Below are 22,700 nucleotides of genomic sequence, written 5' to 3' on the forward strand. Positions count from 1 at the left end.
TTACCTGGGCAGCAGCTACACAAGCATCCAATGATGACGACCAAACAACCTTTTGTAATGTAAGAGGATGACATTTAAACAGACTTTCCAAGGACTAATGTCTAAACTAATGTTCAGGGTGCCTTCCACTGGGGTTGATCGTTGAGAGAGGCAAGAAAGACTGTGTCTCAAATTCTCACAAATTGCACAACCTCACTGACTTGTACCTGAGATATCAAGGTAATCAATCAAACATAAAAAGGAACTAGCTGCTACCTTATGCTGAATGGGGAAAAAACATATTCATAAAATGGAGGTTCCAGATTGTGAATGCGACACTTAATGTGATTGTTCATTGGAAAAAAAGCATATTGTACAATTTCCTTTCCTTCTGTTCTTTAAAGTTGGAATCTGAATGTATGCTGTCACCCATGTTAACAGTTTGTCATTTTGTCAGTAAGTGCCGTGATGTGATTTAAAGTGCATGTGAAGGAAATCAGTTTTGATAACATCTTTGATAAGCATCCATCGCCGCCATAAAAATAATTACATTTGTTTTCTCACACATTTGTACACTCTGTGTGTAGTTCCAAGTATCTTGTGAGGTGTCATGATGAAATATTTTCCACTGCGAAGGATTAATAAATGCTTGTGTGACTCAGAAATGACTGCTGTCACATCATGTACTACCGTTGCTTAACACCCGTTTCATTTTCCCTTCATTTTTACAATCCAAGTTGAAAATGCTAGCATTCCTGAAAAATGGTGTGCCCCATAGTGACTTTAAATACTTGTATCAAAAGATTGACAGGAGATGCAATCAATCGTTTGTCACGTTTTCGTCACGCTCCTGTTGTGGGAGCCTGATCAGGCTTCAGAATATTGTCCACCTGCCGCTGTCGGTCTTGCCGATTTCATTTGGCCAAAGCAACTGTCATCCCAAAAGCCCTGTGAGGAGGGGCTGAAAAAAGACCGATAGCATGCCTTTCGACCCCGACTTGTCCTGCCGTAAATATCTCCCGTGCGCTTTTTTTAGACCCCGCATGAGGCAGAAGCGAAGCAACTCCAGCTCGAGTGAGTCAGAGGCTTGCCAGTTTGCTGTTCCCCGCGTCAGTATCCTGACAGAACATTTAGCATCCTTTTGACAGAATTTGAATTGAGAACGCAACCAGAGATGTCCAACAGAGATACTGAGGATGTCAATGAACAGGACATTGATGAGGATGAAATCCTTGCTATGCTCTCGCCCGAAGAGCTGAAGGAGCTCCAGAGTGAAATGGATATTATGATCGCTCCAGACGATAGTGTTCCAGTTGGACAGAGGCAGAAGGACCAGACAGAGAAGCCGCCGACCGGAGACTTTGACCACAGATCCTTGGTCGGCTACCTCTACTGGGAAAAGGAATCCAAACGCATGCTTGAGGAAGAAAGAGTGCCGGCTACTCTGCTACCCAGTGAGGTAAGAAGCCACCAGACTGTCAAAATATAGAAAAAAGAAATACAATCATAGACTTGAGAAGGCACAGTGGTAACAATGTTGGTTGGTCCTCTTGATTGTCTTAACCAGAAAACATTGAGGCAAGAGGCCGAAGAGAAAGAAGTCAACACTGTGGAAGATGGGCACGATGAAGCCCTTAAAGCGAAAAAGAAATCATTGAAGAAAAAGCTAAAGACGGTTCTAAAGAAAGGCAAATATTAGATGACGCAATTCAGAAAACCGTAAAGGAAAATGTCAACAGCGCAAAAAGGGGGAATTGCCTAGACAAAGAGTTCCATGAGAAAGGCAAAAAGATGAATCCAAGTCAACAAGAGACACAATCTGACAGCACAGAGGAGAAAGTAACAGGCCGGAAAGACGGAAAGGCAGAAGTTAAAGAGGAGAGTAATACGTCTGAGTCTTTCCCTCCTCAAGACTTAGTCGGAGATGTAAAGACGAGGGAACCCGCCGACAAATCCCAGCAGAAAGAGGGGACAAAAATCAACAAATTAAAAATCCCCAATCTGGCACTGAACAACATGAAAATGACATCTCGACCATCAGGAAATGAGACAAACTTGGAGTCAACACTTGATAAGATCCGAAACAACAACTCTTCTGTCACAGAGGTCAATCTCAACAACATTGAAAACATTCCCAAAGAGATGCTCCTGGACTACGTCAACGCCTTGAAGAAGAACAAACACGTAAAAACTTTCAGCATCGCAAACACGGGTGTGGATGAAAACATTGCGTTCAACTTGGCCAACATGTTACGTGAGAATCGCAGCATCACGACGCTCAACATCGAGTCCAACTTCATCACGGGAAAGGGAATTGTGGCCATCATTCGATGCCTCCAGTTCAACGAGACCCTCGCCGAGCTGCGATTTCACAATCAAAGACACATGCTGGGTCATCATGCCGAAATGGAAATCTCACGCCTGCTCAAGGCCAACAACACCCTGCTGAAGATGGGATACCATTTTGAACAGCCGGGCCCAAGGATGGTGGTGACTAATCTCTTAACCAGGAACCTGGACCGCCAGAGGCAACTGAGAAAAGAAGAGCAGAAGCAGCAACAGCTGAAGGAGCAGAGGGAGGTCATGCAGATGTACGAGAATAGTCTAAACCTCCCTCCGGGTTTACTCGAGATGTTGGGGTACATACCGCCTCTGGAACTCCTTCAGAAACATGGGCATGTTGCGTCCCCAAAAGAACTGAATCGTGTACCCCCAAAAGAAAAAAGGGTAGAAAGAGAAGAAGAACCTGATCCCCCAAAGCAGCTTAAGCACAACAAAACCCCCAGACAACAAAGTACTGAGCCCAAAAACCCACTGAAGGACGTCCGGCTGAAGAAAACTCCCAAGAAACGCGACCACTTTCAGGAGCTGGACCGCAGGGAAGCCTGTCGACAAGAGAGAGCGGCTTTCCAACTGAGGAAGGCTCCCAAAGTCAAAGAGTCGGTCGCACAACCGGCGGAGGGTGACAAAGCTAACTTGAAGGATGTCATTAAGACTTTGAAACCGGTCCCTCGCAGGCGAGTGCCACCCAAGGTGGATCCTACACCCCGTGATGAGCTCCTCAATGAGATCAAGAAGAGTAGCGTGGCCTATCTTAAATCTGTGAGTATTGGTTTTGGGTGAGAAATAATCCTCAACAGACATTGAACAACTCAAACATCTTCATCCACGTAGACCATTTCGGTTGAGAAGGTGGTCTCGCATTTTGTCTAATGGCAAATGTGTCCAAAGCATGCGTTCAAGCCTTACACTGGATGCAATACTTTGCACTATGAAGAGTACTTCATAAAAGCCTTTATGGACCATGGTGAGAGGACCACCCCACTACATAGGCTTTTTATGGATGTAAAGGGTGTAAGAAAGCATCAAAACCTGTCCCGAGATTGGCTGAAAGACAACTTCGATTGGCTGAGTGATCAGTCTCAAGACTGATTTTGAGTGGGCACCCCATAGCCCGGACCTAAGCTCCCCAGATTTTTTTCTCTGGGGCTACTTTAAGGGCAGAGTCTACGCAGGCAAACCCAGAACCATCACAGAGATGAGAACCATGACCAATTCAGTCTGTAAGAACTTCATGGACAACTTTGTGGTGCGCCTAAAGAAATGCACGGAGCTAAATGGAGGCCATCTAGAACATAGGCCGTAGAACGTAGAAACCCTAGTGTTTTGATGTGATATTTTGAATATAATAAACTAATTTTGACCATAGTTTCACTTCATTCGGACAAAACACTGGGTCACCCTGTACAATACGGCCATTGTATTCCGTGCAGGGTCATCTGAAAGTTAATTTCGGCAAGAGGAGGGCCACTAGGTGGATTGATCACCTGCCAATCACGGGACTGACACGTAGACCGAGACAGCCATTTTTATTATGAGCAATGATCCTACGACTTTTGGCACCCGATGCACTATGATCACACTACCTAGAAATTATGCTGTGTGTAAAGTATGACCTTCTCAATGGAATGCCACGCAAACATGATCACAAATGATTTCCTTTGCTTGCAGGTGCCACTCCCTAAAGCCCTGGAATCAAGTGAAACAAGTCTCACCTAAGACTCGTCACTTTTCATGAATATGTGTTTGACACCGACGGGATTTGGGAAGATGAACTGTCCACTGAGAAAGAACCAATCGAGGATAGCTGTTGCTCAACCGTGTTTCACAAAAGCCAATGTGTGGTATGAACAGATGAAACCAAAGAAAAATGATGGAATCATTCGATGAAAATCACAAATGTTCCATAAAACAATGTCTATTCAAAATGGCCGCCTTTCTGGCTTTAAGAAACACTTTTAAAAAAGGAAGGATGTTTTTGTAGCCAATCACAATCATTTTTGGAGCGGGAAGGGGGGGGGCGAAGCACAGATACAGTGATACCTTGGCTTACGAACTTAATTGCTTCCCAGACAGAGTGTGTAACGCGAAAAGTGTGTATCCCAAAAAATAATTTCCCATAGGAAACCATTAAAATGAGAATAATCCGTTCCCAAGTCCCCATAAAACATAATGTTCTACTTTCTAATTTTCTAAGCCTAGAAACTACACAAAATATGCCTTATTTTATGTATAATAAATGTGATATGGTATTATAATTAAAGAAAGAAACTAAAGTATAATAAAGTCATTTTATTTACCTTTGTGATGGTCGTTGATGGCTTGATGGAATGGAGTGGCCGGTTTCCTCAGCATTAAACACTTGATAAGGAACGTAACCATTTTTCACCATCTTGAGGAATGATCCTTGTAGGTGCTTTCTCTGCGATAATTTTATCTAGTTCCTCATAAATTGTGTTCTATTTAGCTGGATTGATAGCTTTTTGCATCAAGTGTACAGATGGCTTGTGCGGGTTGTTTGTGGAGCCTGATTGCTGGGATATTTTAACCTTGCAGTCTACACTCTGCCTTTGAAATATCAAAGTTGAAACTCTCCCACTGTCGTCTGCCTGTCTCTTTAATGTTTAATTAAACCACCCCCGTCACTGCTGTGTTTTTGACCAATCAGGTGGCTTTAACTGAAGACTGGGGGTGGGGAATAGAGGACAAAAAGTGGGCTGCCATTTTGTTGTTAGAAGAACGGGCTCGTTCGCGAACGACACATCATTCAGTGAAGCTGCTCCGTGTACGAAAAAAGTTCATATGCCAAGGTAAAAGTTTCATAAATGTAACGTTCGTAAGCCAAGGGGTTCGTAAACGGAGGTATCACTACACATTAATTTAGAGGGGAGCCCAACTGCTTAATGCTTATTTGACACATATTGCACCAAGATAGCTTACATTAAATGCTCTATTAGTTGTCGTCTTGCGTTTGCCAGCTTATAAATATTAGAAGCAATGCCACAAACACAAATACCGCATGAAGCGAAGAGAGAGAAAATAAAACTGTACCATGAATTGGTTTCGACAGCTATATTTATTACTTGGTTCTGTGGTCACACCATGGGAAAAAGTCACATGTAACAGAGGAACATAATATTAGCAAAATAATAGACGCAAACATATTCAATTTAGAGTGGAGCGAAGCTGAAAAAGCCACTTTATTTTTCAATTGCATAGGGATAATCGGAGGAGATACTCCCAGGCTCATCTTTGCTTTCAGCACATGGTCAGACAGTCTGAAAAATGGTTCTATTTTTATACTCAGGATTACTAGTGACAACACATGTACACCAGGAAGCGTATGGGCCTTGGATCAGTATTTGTACTTGAAGTAACCGAATGGAAGCTTTTCTTACTGTCGATAAGAAATAAAAATGCCCGTGACAAAGCAGCGCGATTAAGTCCACGATAAAATGACCCAAAGCTAACGTGCCAAAGAAGCCCAAAAATTAGGAAAGGGGATGAGTGTATTTTTAAATCTTCCGACATGGGAATGCTCTAACTTGTGCTGCCATTTGTCTTTCAACTGTGATTATGCGAAGCATTTGTACACATTTGAAGGAGTGTGCTTAGCTAACTAAACGCAAACGGGAAGAGCGTAGAGCCCCAAAGTCCAAATATAATAATAATACATTTCATTTCTAAGCGCCTTTCAAAACTCTCAAGGTCACTTTACAGTCACAGGATAAATTTTTCTGTAGGTGAGCAGCGGCAGCCAAACACGCCGGCGTTCACTCAACCTGGAAATAACTCAAATAGATATAAAGCTAGCTAATATATAGCTAATAGCTAGACAGCTAGATAGCTAGTTAGATAGATAGCTAATAGCTAGTGAGACAGCTAATATAGCCAGCGAGATAGCCAGCTAGACAGCTAATATATAGTAAATAGATAGCTAGCTAATAGCTATAGATAGCTCATATATAGCCAGCAAGATTTACAATGCATCTCCCCCAAAACTCACATTAATAATTAAAGCAAATACTATGCACTATTTATAAGCGCCTTTCAAAACTCTCAAGGTCACTTTACAGTCACAGGATAAAATTTTCTGTGGGTGAGCAGCGGCAGCCAAACACGCCAGGGTTCACTCAACCTGGAAGTAACTCAAATAGATATAAAGCTAGCTAGCTAGCGAGATAGCCGGATAGCGAGCTAGCTAGACAGCTCCATAGGCAGATAAATCAAAAGAAGTAAAGAGTAAAAAAAGAAATAACAATAAAGTTATTGGCATGCGATAAAAGCTTATATTAGGCATCAAAATAAAAGTATTGCAATTCTTGATGTTTTCATTGTTTAGTGAGTGGTCTGAATTTCTGTCAGGCATTAAAACGACAATAACATCCAAATTGGCTGAGCTCTTATTTTGAAATCCTGACTCATCTTAATTACTCGGACAGAATGACATTTTTTCGAAACGTGACTATCTTCATTTCCTTTCTGCTTAAACGTGACAATCAAATATACTAAACGTGGCTTTTTTTTTAGCATTTCAAGTATATATGATACTAATTGCGGCATGCAGGGATGATGGAGCAGGCTTCCCTTTTGCGCCACATGTTTATTGCTTCAGTTTGCTTTCGATAAAGTCCTGCATTTTATTGATTCGCTCCTCTTGTTGATCCAAGAGATCCATGATGACGCCCATCGGAGTCTTCTTCACCCCGACAACTTCCATCTTGTTCTCCAGCCTGTTCTTCATATTGCGCAGTCTCAGCGAAGCGTGTATGAGGATTACTGAGCGGTAACAACAGAAATAAACACACAACATGAACATCAAACCACACGGTCGAACAGCACCACGGTGGCTGGCGGACTAGTTTTCGTCACCCCCTTTCTTTGGGTGCAGATGTGGTTTGTTATCGAGGCTACTTTTGCTATTATGGGACCGAAAGAGACCCCACCACAGGCTAGTGTTAAGCCGAAGAGGACACAAAAGAAAGAAGGAGATCGTCGAAAAACAAAAACGAGCTGTGCGTTTGTGTGACTTAGCATCCCAGTACCAGTACGCTAAATCGACCATTGCTACGTGTGGCTCAGGGTGATGTCTAAGCAACGGTCTCAGGCAATAGAAGAGGTTGAAAAACTTCTGTTGATTTGGATTAATGAAAAGCAGCTAGCAGGGGAAAGTGTGAGTGAGGGTATTATCACAGAGAAAGCCATCACAAAGGTAAATAAAATTACTTTTTTATACAGTACAGTTTATTTATTTAATTACAATACGATCGCACATTTATTATGCATAACAAGATATATTTTGTGTAGTTTTAAGGCTTATTTCGTAGAAAATTATGTTTTATGGGGACCTGGGAACGGATTATTCTCATTTTAATGGTTTCTTATGGGAAATAAATGTTTGGAAGACAAACCTTTCGCCCTACACACACTTTTTGGGAACCAATTAAGTTTGTAAGCTGAGGTATCACTGCAATTGTGAAAAAATAGCAATATTTCAACTTTTCAATCATGAAAATAACATGTTTGCTACTATTTTAAGTAAACAGAAATATTTTACAATAAACCAAACATTTAATAATCCATCTAAAACTTGTAAATTCCATTCATTCTCAGTCATATAGCTAGCTACCGAGCTATCTACATATTTGCTATTTTTAAGCTATCTATTAGCTGTCTGGCTGGCTAGCTATCTGGCTATCTATTGTTTATCTGGCTAGCTATCTAATAGCTGTCTAGCTGGCTACTAGCTAATTATTAGCTATCTAGGTAGCCATCTAATAGCTATTTATTAGCTGGCTAGCGAGCTTTCTATCTATTTGAGTTACTCCTGGGTTGAGTGAAGGCTGGCGCGTGTGGCTGCCGCTGCTCACCCACAGAAAAACTGATCCTGTGACTAAAGTGAACTTGAGAGTTTTGAAAGGCGCTTATAAATGAAATGTATTATTATTATTATTATTTTGATGATTTTTGACTTCCTGTTTTATTGTAAACCGTTATTTTCATTCATAAACCGTAACCCGGAATGGGATAATTAGAACCGCACTAATTACAACAAAACCGGAGTAGTTGGTATACACTGTGCTGGGAATAAAAAAGTGACAGAGAGAGCGAGACACACACATGCAGGTGTTAAATCTATGTGGCAGATCGCAAAGGCATGACATCAGTCAGTAAATGCGGTTGTGTCTACACTGAGAAACCATAGCGATCTGTAAACATGGGATGGTGGGCAGGCCGCCACCTAGGATGTGATCACGCTGGCTCCAGCGCCATTTTTTTGTGTCCATAATTTGTAAAATCACTTCAAATGACTTCTACTGAGCGTATTTTACAAAGATTCCACAGAATATAGCTATATTTTACGTTTTAAGACTCGCGCTGAATATTCAGGAAGTCTTGTTTTCGAGTTGGTGACGATTCCTGACGTGACATCACTAAAGGACCGCCCCTGACCGAGAAAGCGACGCACAATGCATTTTGGGTACTTTGTTTGGTCTGAAAACATCGTGTTGAAAGCAGCTTCTGTATTTTGGTTTTCTACTTCTTCCTTTCCTTTCCTCTTATCACTCTGCCTCTGTGAAATGTAAATTTCTCCACTGTGAGACTAATAAAGGCTAATCTAATCCAATCCAGTTTTGCTTCCGTGTGCGAGTCATACATTAGACACCTTATATGGAAAAAGTTCAGTAAGCCAGCGTTGGCAAATTTTGATATATGTATTAAAACAACGCGTGATTTCCAATAATTTTTAGTCCAAAAAGATTAAACTGAGAAAAAAAAAGTTGGATCATTTTACTGGACGGCAAATTTGCATATTTGTAGGTAACGACTTACACAGCAGAGGGAAGGTGATGCCGAAGATGAAAACCATGACACCGCCGCAAAGCGACAACAGGAAGTAACTGGTGACCATGACGGCGATAACAAACAGAGTGGGATTCTTCCTCTTGAAGTTCTTGATAATGGCTTGATTCTCTCCGGCCCACACAGAGCCCATGAATACCAAGGTCACGACCGTTCCTCCAAGAAACATGCCAAGTGGGTTTAGGAACCTGCGAAAAGGACAGTCGAATTTTAGCCATTGAGGTCAACAATGTGCTGGTGGTCAACAACAACAGCAGCAAAAATACTTACAGCATTTACAGACAGCATTTACAAGCTCAGCATTCTGAAAAATCAGTCTAAAATATTCAATGTAATGACATTTGTGAGGTTTGGTTTTTGACTCCACCTTGAATGTCTGGGCCCAGTTCAGGGTGTGTAAACCGCCGCTCACCTAAAGAAACCTGGAATCGGCCTAATTTAATACCAGTTCACCAGGACTCCTCAAGCACTATAGGGAATGCGTGTATGAACATATTTAAAGGACAAAAATCAAAGTACCTTTAGCCCCGAATAAACATTATTCGACAGAAAATGATGCAAAGAGTGTGTAGCAAATTACCAACGTGTTCTAAAGCACGTTGTAGCTTCAATTAAACAACTTGAATGGATGCGGAAATGGCATGCTGTAAAATTGTTTCGCAAAAAAAAGTTCTTTTTTCTCTTGGAAGTGAACGGTGTGTCGTTTTAGCTTGAACACTGGTCTACTTGACAATTATTGCGATTAGGATGGTAAAATAGTTTGAGACCCCGGGATTGTAACTTGATATCCAGTTTGACAACCATTAAAGAGTAACGTCCCACACAGAACGTTTGAATAACACAAGCATGCGAAGGATTAAAATGACTAAAATGAGCTCCAATGAATTGCCAATTGCCATAATAGAAGTGAGCCTAAAAAAAGTATGCATGCTAAAAACTCGCCACCCAAGCTAGTCTGTGTTCGCTGGTACTAACCCAACGATGAGGAAAATCACCACAGCCGCGGCGAAGTAGTTCGTCTGGTAGTACATTAAATTGCTGATAACTCTGTTATTCCACTTTGCCACATCTCCAAACTCTGGTTTGGCGAAGCGCTCCGTTCCCGGATAGAAATCATCCCACTGTCTGAGAGGCGCAAGCTCCATTTTGGCTGCCATGACGTCAACGTGAAGTCGGGAAGCGCTCAGCTAACATCACAGAAACTGCGACGACGCTGCAGTGTGACAGGTCAGCTGATGGCTGCCGTTTCCTGTACAAGAAGTCGTAGGTGACGCCAACTCTCGCGATATTTAAAAGCGCATCGTTGTCGGTGGGAGGAGCACAATTGGCAAGGCTTGCTTTTCCATGTGTCAGCGTCACAGAATTATCTTTAACAGGAATACCAATACTATATTTTTCCTTTAAGCGAGTTTAAGCGCAGTAATAAATATATCCACAAGTGAATGTACAATATTTATTTATTTATTTATTTATTTATTTATTTATTTGTTTATTTATTTATTTATTTATTTATTTATTCTTGTGGCGGTCCCAAGCCCGGATAAATACAGAGGGTTGTGTCAGGAAGGGCATCCGACGGAGCGAAGCTTGGCCAAAACAAACATGCGAATCAAACCTCTGAAGATGGAGGACACAGATTCGCTGTGGCGACCCCTTGAAGGGAAAAGCCGAAAGGAAAATAATATTTATTTGTTTGTTTGACGAAAAGCACATTGAAGACAATTTACACTTTGGTCTCAATTGATTATCAATATTAATGGCTTTGTGTGTGTGGGTATCTCTCTCTCTCTCGCTCTCTCTCTCTCTCTCTCTCTCTCTCTCTCTCTCTCTCTCTCTCTCTCTCTCTCTCTCTCTCTCTCTCTCTCTCTCTCTCTCTCTCTCTCTCTCTCTCTCTCTCTCTCTCTCTCTCTCTCTCTCTCTCTCTCTCTCTCTCTCTCTCTCTCTCTCTCTCTCTCTCTCTCTCTCTCTCTCTCTCTCTCTCTCTCTAGGGCTGCGTCAAACTGCGCAGCTTTGACGCTCAACAACTATTCCGTTACACTCGAGGACATGGGACCGTGAAAGTATGGCGGATGCCGAGGAGCCGTAAGTCTCAATGGATGAAAATGCCTTTTAATCGGAATGTAACGTTTTGCAATTTGACCCTATCGCGACATGATTGAAATCTATTCCTTTTTTTCTTCCAGGGAGAAGAAAAGAAGGCGAATAGAGGACCTGACAGACAAGTTAGTGACGAATGCTAATGAAAGGTTTCTCTGCCCGGCAGTAGGTTTGCGTATAAATATGAGGCCAGCAAACATACACAATCACATAATTTCATCTAGTACCTGACTAAATTAAGCGATTTTACTGCCAGTAATCAATCCCATTGTATCAAAATGTGCTTTTAATTTATCTTTGTTTTGATTGACGAGTGGTCAACATCCATGCCGTTCTTCACACAACATCCCTTTATTCGGTACTTATCCTGAAAGTGAATTGTTTCGACAAGGTGAACTCGTATAAGGACAACTGGCTTGGGCAGGAATGCTGAAGTAAACATCAACGTTGAGAGAAATGCGATTTAAATTACTTTGAATAGCGTGGTTAGTGTGAGACAGCTAATGTACTGTTGTTATACATAAACCCTGCAGTATATTATGACAATTTCTTTTGTCACCATTGTAGCTTGACGGAAAACTGCCAGGCAATTGTTTAAAAAGTGCCATGAATAACTCAATAAGAATTGAACTATTAAAATGTGTAGAAATGTTTCACTGCAGCGGATATAAAATGTTTACCCATCACTATTTAAATGACACAAAACCTGAGACTCAAATCATTTCAGATAATTTCCTTCCATTAATTTGATCGCTAGCCTATAAACCGATAAACACAATTGAATGAAAACAAACAGAATCGTTTTGAGCGTTTCATCTATCGCTCTGATAGATGATATTTTGTATTTGGGAAGTTTTTAAATGGTCCAATGAAACTGTGGTTTAACATTATTTGGCCATAATTCAAAACAACGTCTTTGGCATTAAAAAAGACACTGCTCTTCACACACACAAAAAAAAAAGAACAAAAGCTGGCATTTGAACAAGTGTGGTAACTATACCGAGGAGGCCACATAAAATGATCTGGCACCGAGTTTGACATCTGTAATGTAGTAAAATAATCCAGATTTTATGAAGAATGGCATTGTGGAAACAACATTTAGTGCATCCTACCTAAAAGCTTGGCATAAACAAACATGGGGATCAAACCTCTAAAGATCGAGGACACCGATTTGCTGTGACGACCCCTTGAAGGAAAACGCCGAAAGGAAATGAAGAAGAGTGTTTGTCTTGAACGATACTTCTGATTGTCACGTACATGCGTAGAATGGCTGTAGATGGTGTTGCCTGCGACTGGGACGGTCGGTGGAATCACGTGAGAAAGCTCCTGGAGAGACCCGGTCCGTTCACACATCCCGATTTCGAGCCAAGCACAGAGGTGAGCGGAATGCCTCCATGGCCATGTTAACATTGTATGAATAATGACCTCATCATTTCCCCGCCTTGGTGCACGTGTCACTTCAGACTCTCCAGTTCCTGTTGGAGACGTGCAAGATTTTAGTGATTGGTGCTGGTGGACTTGGCTGCGAGCTGCTTAAAGATTTGGTAGGAAGTGGAATGAGAGCGCCCTCAGCTTTGTTCTAACAACCTTGTGTTGTTTCAGGCCCTGTCTGGGTTTCGCTTCATTCATGTGGTTGACATGGACACTATTGACTGGTCAAACCTCAATCGGCAGTTTCTTTTCAGGTATCTTTCCTTTTTTGATTATTTCATACTCAGTCGGTTTCAGACCCACCGCCCCCATACCCAACACACACACTCACTCCTTTGGTTAAAGCTAGGAATTTGTATAAATGTGCAATATAATGTACTTGATATCTGCACCAAAATTTCCCTGATTGTTTTTTTTAAGTCACACCTTATTACCATCATACATGAAAAAAAAATGCACACATATAACATGCCCCGGGTTCAGAGTCGCATTATTTTTTGGCAAAGCATTGTATCTTGAATAGTGTGTTCTCATACAGTATGTTGAGTTGATAGAGTTGGTGCTATTATGCAACATGACTTTGCGTGATGTTGTTTTTGTTTGCCGTTAAAGGTAAGATTGAGCCCAAAAAATCCAGCCTGACTTGATTTGCAGGCCCGAGCCTGAAGCAAACCCGAAATTTCACGTCATTTGTGAGGACTCGGGAGGATTTATAATAACAAATGAATGCAGCAGTAATGGGGGTGGTTTAAACATTAACGAGACAGGCAGACGACAGTGAGAGAGTTTCAACTTTGATAGAGTGTAGACTGCAAGGTTAAAATATCCCATCAATCAGGCAGGCAATTGATGAGGAACTAGATACAATTATCACAGAGAAAGCACCTACAATGGATCATTCCTCAAGATGGTGAAAGAAGAAGGCTACGTTCCTCATCAAGTGTTTAATACTGATGAAACCGGCCACTCCATTCCATCAGCCATCAACGACCATCACAAAGGTAAATAAAACGACTTTATCATACAGTGCAGTTTATTTGTTTAATTATAATACCATAGCACATTTATTATACGTAAAATAATGGATATTTTGTGTAGTTTTAAGGCTTAGAAAATTAGAAAATTATGTTTTATGGGCACCTGGGAACAGATTATTCTCATTTTAATGGTTTCCTATGGGAAATTAATTTTTGGGATACACACTTTTCGCCTTACACAGTCTGCCTGGGAACCAATTAAGTTCGTAAACCAAGGTATCACTGTATTATCCAAGCGATGTTAATAGTCTTTTTTTGAGAATTTGTTTAGTCTCCCCAGTGTATTGCTCTTTACAATCTTCATTTTTACAATGTATCAAATAAACTACGTTATATTGTTTTTTATTTGTCTTTTGGATGCACTAATTTTTGTCTTAAAGTGTTTATCAGTTTGAAATAAGTCGTAATTTTGTGTTGCCAAAGGACCAATTGTAGTAAAAGACTACCAAAGGTCCTAGTAAGAAACTATCTACATACGTGTTGAATCAGGCTTGCTTTGACAAACTTGGTGTTGACGGCACCTTGAGAGTTGCTATTGTTCAAAATTCTTGTCGTTGTATTACCAACCTGCTCGTATCTTGAATGGGTGGTTTTGTTTATTCGGCCAAAGCGACTTTGTTCGAGACACCTTTTGTGTGATGGTGCTCTGACCTATGACACTGTTTATTTTCCCGCCCCCTCACTGTTTTTGGTTGTTTTTGTTGGAACTTGTTTCATCAGACCTAAAGATGTCGGACGACCAAAAGCAGAAGTGGCTGCTGACTTCATCAACACTCGCATCCCTGGATGTAAAGTTGTCCCGTATCCTAATGGAAATAGGAACCAAGTCTCGGACTCTCTAACGCACAGGTGTCAAAGTCAAGGCCCGCGGGCCAAATCCGGCCCGCCACATAATTTTTTTCGGCCCGCGAAAGCAAATCAAACTTGTTAAATTCCATGATGATTGCTAAAATCTGAGCCAAAATTTCATATTTTTGGATGTCCACCACAATAAAAGTCATTATTCTTGACTTCAGATTTGAAAACGAGTTATTCATTAATTTGCTGTGTGCTCTATATGTAATATTTGAAGGGATTTAAACATTCTAATGGGTTCCCCAAATGCATAACGGCCCTTGAGAGGAAACCATAAGTACAATGTGGCCCGCGGCAAAAAATGACTGACACCCCTGCTCTAACGACTTCGTGTCACTTGCAAAGTACATGAGAATTCTTTTGAATTCCTTATCACTTCCACATTCAGCCACTTCAAGAAAATCCAGGACTTTGATGAGTCCTTTTACCGGCGTAAGTATCAGATGTCAATCTGAGCAAGCGAGTCAAGTCAGTGGACTTGACTTCCTGTAACCTCCTGGTCCTCCCTGCAGAGTTTCACATCATCGTCTGCGGGTTGGACTCCATCATCGCCAGGCGATGGATGAACGGCATGCTGGTGGGAAGCTTCAACAGATGCTCATCAACTTCGGTCAAATGAGATTGAGCTCAATGACTTTTTTTTGCCAAGTTTAGATATCCCTCCTGTGCTACGAAGATGGAATCCTGAACCCCAGCTCCATCATCCCCCTCATTGACGGAGGCACGGAAGGCTTTAAAGGAAACGCCCGCGTCATTTTACCCGGCATGACGGCTTGCATCGAATGCACGCTTGAGCTGTACCCACCGCAGGTTCAGGTTTGCACTCCGCACCCTTCTAAAATGGAGCGTTAGCAAAACTTGTCGCGTGGCATTCTAGCCGCCCGAGAAATTGACTCGAACCTGCTTCTTTTCCAATACTCAGGTTCACTTCCCCATGTGCACCATTGCGTCCATGCCGAGGCTCCCTGAACATTGCATCGAATATCCCAGATTGTTTCAGTGGCCCAAAGAAAAGCCATTTGGAGGTTTGATAATAATATTAATAATGCATGAAAACTCTCAAGGACACTTTCCAGTCACAGGTCAAGTCTTTCTTCGGGTGAGCGGCGGCAGCGACACGCGCCATTTTTCACTCAACCCGGAAGTAACACACACACACCATGAACTCACATATAAAATGGTCATATCATGTAAAAGCTTGACCATAACTAAAATGCGAATGAAACCTCTAAAGATGGAGGACGCTGATTCGCTGTGGCGACCCCTTAAAGGACAACCGAGGCCTCCAGACAAGTTGTGTCCATAATTTGTAAAATCACTTCAAATGACTTCTACTGAGCGTATTTTACAATGATTCCACGGCATTCGGCAAGATTCCACGTTTTAAGACTTGCGCTGAATATTCAGGAAGTCTTGTTTTTGAGTTGGTGACGATTCCTGATGTGACGTCACATCTGGAACGCCCCTGACAGAGAGAGCAACACACAATGCATTTTGGGTACTTTGTTTGGTCTGAAAACTGTCGGTGGCGAAATTAGAAGGAAAACACATAAATAACACCATGGTGAATCGTTGTGTGTTGCACCAAAACTACTATTTGATAATAGTTGACACAAATTCCCAGCAGACAAATCAGCCCATTTCCAATGGCGCTTGGCCGCCATCTTGTGCATTTTCTGGAACGCTACATTGGAGTCCTGATGGCTTGAATTGATCCAGAAGGACTTCTTTAATCGATTGCAAACATTTATGCTTTCCTCTTCAGAACTATTTGAATCATATTCATAACTGGATGAGTAACAACAAAGCATCTTCTCCGAATCTGAAGCCATTGTTTTGATTCTATAGCAAGGCAAGACGTCCTGGCGTGAAGTCACGAACAAGGGGCGGGACCTTCTGAAACTCGCCATCTCTGATGTCATTTTGAAGTAGTTTTAGGACACTAACTCATTTTTATTGGTGTTTTCCATTTGACTAAAAATATCAGCCTTCGTGTTTTGGGTATTTTAGATGCTATAAAACGCTTTTCTGATGTCAGGAAACAAAACCTTTGAACACTAAATGTCACCCCATTTCCCACTTCAACTTCTTTAAAAACAAAGCAATATAAAGTAGACTTGAAACTGAAATAACAGCAGTAGTGAGGTTTCTGAATGGGTACATTTAAAGTCCTCACCCCTGTAGTGAATTTGGTTAAAAAATCGTTTTACTTTTTGTGGTGTGAACTTTTTCGTCTCATTGGCCACACACACACACACACACACACACACACACACACACACACACACACACACACACACACACACACACACACACACACACACACACACACATAAACACACACAGTGAGTAAAAAGTGTGTGTATCCAAGTGAAATGAAAATACACACCCAAAAATAATTTTGGGTGAATTTGTGAGGACCTCCCTGAAACTTTAACAGATGCATATATAGACCTTCTGGAAGCCTTTACAATGAAAAACTTGTGAGGACCGGCCAAAAGGTCCTCACTTGTCAAAAATGTCCTCACTACATCTGGTATAAAATGTCAGCGGTCCTCACAAGACTAGTTATACAAACACACACACACACACACACACACACACACATGGAGGCCATCCATTCTTGCCGTGTTACCGGAGAATCACTGTTACCTCTTTTGTTCTCCAGAAACCAGTTTAGACGGCGATAATCCCGAACACATCCAGTGGATGTATGAGCGAGCGCTGGAGCGAGCTGCACAGTTCAACATAACAGGAGTCACGTACAGACTCACTCAAGGTCAAATCCGTTTTGCATGTTCACGAGAACGGACAACGTTTGCGTTGTTGGTTTTAACGAGACTCCATTTTGCAGGTGTTGTAAAGCGGATCATTCCTGCCGTGGCGTCGACAAATGCCGTTATCGCCGGTATGTCCCGGAATTGTCCCGTCATTCAGTCACTCCACTCATTTTATTTGCTGTTGAAATTGCAGTTTCAAAATGATGTTGATCCTAGACAGTGATACCTTGGTTTACGAACCCCTTGGCTTCCGAACTTCTCGGTTTACGAACGTTAAATTTATGAACATTTTACCTTGGCATCCAAACTATTTTTTGGGATACACTACTGCCACAATGAGTGATGTGTCGTTCGCCGGTTCGCCCCAAAAAAATGGCACCTGACGTTTATTTTGTCCTCTATTCCCCACCGCCAGTCTTCTGTTAAAGCCACGTGATTGGTCAAGAACGCAGCAGTGAGGGGAAGTGGTTTAAACATTAAAGAGACAGGCAGACGACCAAGAGAGAGTGACAAAATGGATAGACAACAGTAACATTTGGACTTGTTTCAACTTTGATAGTTCAAAGGCAGAGTGCAGACCGCAAGGTTAAAATTCACATCAATCTGGCTCCACAAATAACCCGCACAAGCCATCTGTACACTTGATGCAAAAAGCTATCAACCCAGCTAAACAGAACAGAATTGATGAGGAACTAGGTGAAATTATCGCAGAGAAAGCACCTACAAGCCTCAAGTGTTTAATGCTGATTTAACCTGCCACTCCATTCCATCAAGCCATCAACGACCATCACAAAGGTAAATAAAACAATTTTATTATACAGTACAGTTTATTTCTTTAATTATAATACCATAGCACATTTATTATACATAAAATAAGGTATATTTTGTGTAGTTTTAAGGCTTAGAAAGTAGAAAATTGTGTTTTTATGTGGACCTGAGAACGGATTATTCTCATTTTAATGGTTTCCTATGGGAAATTATTTTTTGGGATACACACTTTTCGCCTTACACACTCTGTCTGGGAACCAATTAAGTTCGTAAGCTAAGGTATCACTGTACTGACAAACATCCAAAGAGGTCTTTGAGCTTCATTCCCATTTTGCTTCTCCCACTTGCGCTTGTGTTCTTTGCAGCTGCGTGTGCAAGTGAAGTTTTTAAAATTGCTACAAGGTTTGTGCCGGACGCCCGGGTAGAGATGGAGTCATTCTGCTCAATCAATGGCTTTGTAAATCACAACTCTTTCTTGTTACAGTGCGTATATTCCTTTAAATAATTACCTGGTTTTCAATGATGTGGATGGACTCTACACTTACAGTTTTGAAGCTGAGCGAAAGGTTTGTCGTTCAAGCTTTATCATTCCCCCTCTGCTCCCCCCAGACCAGCCATATTGGATTGGAATAATCTTTATTAGTCTCGCAGTGGGAAAAAAATACATTTCACAGCAGCAAAGTGATGAAAGTAAGAGAAAAGGAAAAGAAGAAGTAGAAAAACAAATACAGGAGCTGCTGTAAAGGCAGTCACTTTCACGGCACCATTTTAAAGTAAAAAAAAAACAATGTGACACAACACAAGACACATACAGCCACTTTCTGCACCCTCTTTGTTGAAAAAAAGCATCCGTTTCACCAATGGATCAGGGACATCATTGTGGAATGTGCACATCTACTACAAGTTAAAAGTTGAAAGCAAACACAAAGCTGTAGCATCTATTGACAAAAAGAGATTGTCTCACATCACCTGTCCCACGTAAATCCGCTTCAATTCCAAGCCGCAGACTGTCCCAACAGCACCGACCTTTCCGCTGAACAAAACGGGGCTGTGAAAATGTTGCCCATTACCGGCGCAAAAAAAAAGGCCCCAGAGCTGTCCAGCGATGACAGTCAAATGGCACCGACGTTCCTCCCACATCAAAAACAGTGCTGGCGTATTCATGCTGCCGAAAAGACGCAACCGCTCAGCACAGTTTCCTCCTTGATGAATATTTGAATGAATGTAATGCAGCTTTGTGCCACGTGTGTGTTTATGGCGTGCAGGACAACTGTTCGGCGTGCAGCCAGGTGCCACAAGACCTTCAGTTCCCACCTTCTGCAAAACTACAGGAGGTTTTAGAGTACCTGACAGAGAACGCCTCACTGTGAGTTACACCCAACCACTTTTCCACCGAGCCAGTTAGCGGCAATTAACTCATTCACTGCCATTCACGAATTTATTCAGGAATTGAAACTATGACGTAGAGCGCCATTCCCGAATTTATTTTTTTTTTTTTTTTCATGCTTGGGTGCCGATAAAGCGCTGGCTTCTCACAATGTTTTTTCTTTTACACAAGAGGGAAGCATTTCCATTTTTTTCCATGTTAGTGGCCATATATAAACCATTATAATAATCATCATAATAAGCGCCTTTCAAAATTCTCAAGGACACTTGACACTCACAGGATATATTTTCTGTGGGTGAGCAGCGGCAGCCACACGCGCCAGCGTTCACTCAACCTGGAAGTAACATAAAAACAAAAATAATAATAATATACAGTAAAGTCTCGTTATATCGATATCGGATATATCGATAGTCTCGGTTATATCGATGCTATTTCTATGCACGCATGGAGAAAATTACATGCAAACAGGGTCGGATATATCGATAGTCCCGGTTATATCGATATTTTTTCGGACTCCCTTGAATATCGATATAACGAGACTTTACTGTATATAGTATATATACAGGTAACATCCGAGTCACGACCGGGTTCCGTTCCGACAAAACGGTCGTAAGTCAAACCGTTGTAAGTCGAGGTCCATTCAAAACGGCCGATGTGATGTTTACACTACGGGATAGTATACGATGTCAATCTATTGTTTTTATGCAACGTTTTCTATTGAATACTATTTATATACCAAATATATAATAGATTGCAAATATATTGCTAATGGATGACTAATAAATCAGCAGCGGCAGCCACACGTGCCATTTTGAGGCAACATTGTCTCACCCAAAAACAGGCGACCTCCTGTGGCCACCTCCGTTTCCACAGGCTGATAAATTCCTTATATGGAGCTTGGACGCCCTCTTCTGGGGGCTTTTGGGTGCAACACCATGTTTTCAGACCAAACAAGTACAGCAAAATACATTGACGTGATGGAAGGACTGCTACAATGTGTCTTTTTTTTTCGGAACAGGGACGTTCCTTTTGTGACGTCACGTACGGACTCGTCAACAACTCAAAAACAAGACTTCCTGAATATTCAGTGCGAGTGTTAAAACGTAAAATATAGCTATAAATCTTATTAAAATATGCTCAGTAGAAGTCATTTGAAGCCATTTTACAAATTATGGACACAACTTGTCCGGAGACGTCGGTTTTCCTTTAAATGTTTATGGAGTCATATAATTCAATATTTTGTGGGTCTTGGAATTCAAATGACAATGACAAAAACTGGAGTGGACACATTTTTCCACAACATCTGGCAGTGAATGAGTTAATGTTTAAAACTTATATTTAAAGGAATACACAACAAAGACAAGATAGTTCATCTTCAGACTGATCAACTTTTTTTTTCCAGTTCTTTTTGGTCTTACCCAAGTTAGCAATGAAGAAATAGCATGACATTTATCTTATTTTCCAGACAAATGAAATCTCCAGCTATCACCACAACTCTGGAAGGCAAAAATAAGACGCTGTACCTGCAGGTAATAGTAGCACACTATTCGGCGTGATATTTTTACGTAAAACTCAAAAATTTACTTTGTATTTCAGTCTGTCAAATCAATTGAGGAACGAACACGGCCAAACCTCTGTAAAACTTTGAAAGGTACAAAATGGCAAATGGCCTTTTGTCTTTATGCTATTTATAGAGTGCTTGGATAAGAATATATTGACTGATTTATTTATTTTTTGTATTTATGCAGAGCTGGGTTTGTCGGACGGACAGGAATTAGCAGTGGCAGACATCACTACGCCTCAGACAGTCCTCTTTAAGCTCAATTTTACTGCTTGAAAGCTGTTTGGATTGCAAAAGCACTGATGTGACCTTTGGCTTCCTCAAGGTCAATTGTTACCGTAGCGCATTTGATTATGTGTGTGTATATAGGACAAGTAAAATTCTCATGAGTCAGATTACATTAAGAATACTGTTTACCTGTGTGTGTGAATGCACATTGTCAAGTTCTTCCTGTCAATTCAATGAGAATGATCAATGCAGATTCTTTTTTTTAACTCATTTGAAGATTTGTGGTTTAGGTTTCATTCATTTATTCGTGTTTCAAGGGAGCATAAGAGAAAGCCAGTTGTCTTTAAGTTTTATTCACCTTTAAACTCAACGAAAGTCACTAAATTATTAAACCTGTTACAAAAGCATGAAACAAAACTAAGTCATGACTGGAAGAGCCTGGATGGGGATGTGTACATGGAAGATTAAGAGGTGAGGTCAGGAATTAAAATTGGAATACCAAAGTGACAAATCTTAAAGGACAACCGACACCATTTTTTGGTTCTGAACTGACATCAGAAAAATGTTTTATAGCATCTAAAATACCCAAAACATGCAGGCTGATGTTTTTAGTCAAAACACCAATAAAAATTAGTTAGTGTCCCAAAACTACTTCAAAATGACATCGTAAATGGCGAGTTTCAGAAGGTCCCGCCCCCTTGTTCGTGACGTCACGCTAGGACGTCTTGCCTTGCTATAGAATCAAAATAACGGAGAAGATGCTTTCTTGTTTCTCATCCAGTTATGAATACAATTCAAATAGTTCTGAAAAGGAAAGCATAAATGTTTGCAGTCGATTAAAGAAGTACTCGCGTATCAATTCGCGCCGTCAGGACTCCCAATGTAGCGTTCCAGAAAATGCACAAGATGGCGTCCAAGCTCTGTTGGAAATCGGCTAATTTGTCTGCTGCGAATTTGTGTCAACTAGTATCAAATAGTAGTCTTGGTGCAACACACAACGATTCACCATCGCGTTATGAATGTGTTTTACTTCTAATTTCGCCATCAAGGATCAACACGAAGTTTTCAGTACCCAAAGGGGCGTTCCAGACGTGACATCACGGTCGGGATCGTCATCAACTCGAAAACATGACTTCCTGAATATTCAACGCGAGTCTTCAAACGTAAAATACAGCTGTATGCCGTGGAATCTTTGTAAAATACGCTCAGTAGAAGTCATTTTACAAATTATGGACACAACTTGTCTGGAGGCGTCGGTTGTCCTTTAAAGGCTTTTGTGGACTACTGTATATTGCTGAAAATCGTTTGTTAAAAGGTGGGGGATACTTTTTAACCCATGCTACTCTCTGAACATCACCATTTGTTAACTCTCC

General features: G+C 41.2%; 4 protein-coding genes across 9 annotated transcripts in view; 3 read left to right on the forward strand and 1 right to left on the reverse strand.

Annotated features, from left to right (window-relative positions):
* Window positions 1–642, forward strand: part of frmd4bb (FERM domain containing 4Bb) — a 26,880-nt gene extending 26,238 nt beyond the window's left edge. For 4 of the 6 annotated variants that reach the window (XR_016114343.1, XR_016114349.1, XR_016114330.1 and 1 more), the window contains 2 exons: window positions 1–56; window positions 98–642. The exon at window positions 1–56 is cut by the window's left edge and continues 3 nt beyond it. Coding sequence is in view for 2 of the 6 variants with exons in the window: in XM_088991275.1 (XP_088847401.1) it covers window positions 1–34 (34 nt within the window). In the remaining 4 variants the exon portion in view is untranslated. The other 2 variants (XM_088991273.1, XM_088991274.1) reach the window with 2 other exon arrangements.
* Window positions 643–1,030: 388 nt separating this feature from the next.
* lmod3 (leiomodin 3 (fetal)) lies at window positions 1,031–5,376 on the forward strand. Its single transcript, XM_088991276.1, is given in 4 exon segments — window positions 1,031–1,438; window positions 1,547–1,615; window positions 1,618–3,081; window positions 3,991–5,376. Coding segments are annotated over 4 exon segments (1,866 nt in total). The 5' UTR covers window positions 1,031–1,153; the 3' UTR covers window positions 4,039–5,376.
* On the reverse strand, window positions 5,377–10,421 carry LOC148902806 (PRA1 family protein 3-like). The gene is made up of 3 exons (XM_088991277.1): window positions 10,159–10,421; window positions 9,154–9,371; window positions 5,377–7,098 (listed from the first exon to the last, which is right to left on the reverse strand). The coding sequence occupies exons 1-3, from the start codon at window positions 10,338–10,340 to the stop codon at window positions 6,923–6,925; spliced, it is 576 nt and encodes a 191-aa protein (XP_088847403.1). The 5' UTR covers window positions 10,341–10,421; the 3' UTR covers window positions 5,377–6,922.
* Window positions 10,422–11,171: 750 nt separating this feature from the next.
* On the forward strand, window positions 11,172–21,497 carry uba3 (ubiquitin-like modifier activating enzyme 3). Its single transcript, XM_088991279.1, has 18 exons — window positions 11,172–11,265; window positions 11,367–11,405; window positions 12,546–12,657; window positions 12,744–12,824; window positions 12,883–12,965; window positions 14,469–14,549; window positions 14,992–15,035; window positions 15,116–15,180; window positions 15,258–15,413; window positions 15,526–15,628; window positions 17,272–17,382; window positions 17,458–17,511; window positions 18,517–18,553; window positions 18,636–18,717; window positions 19,417–19,517; window positions 21,004–21,067; window positions 21,135–21,189; window positions 21,287–21,497. The coding sequence occupies exons 1-18, from the start codon at window positions 11,246–11,248 to the stop codon at window positions 21,373–21,375; spliced, it is 1,377 nt and encodes a 458-aa protein (XP_088847405.1). The 5' UTR covers window positions 11,172–11,245; the 3' UTR covers window positions 21,376–21,497.
* Window positions 21,498–22,700: the final 1,203 nt, after the last annotated feature.

This window comes from Hippocampus bargibanti, linkage group LG01 (assembly GCF_051943395.1).
Source record: "Hippocampus bargibanti isolate YZ-2025 linkage group LG01, ASM5194339v1, whole genome shotgun sequence".
In the NCBI taxonomy this organism is placed as follows: domain Eukaryota; kingdom Metazoa; phylum Chordata; class Actinopteri; order Syngnathiformes; family Syngnathidae; genus Hippocampus; species Hippocampus bargibanti.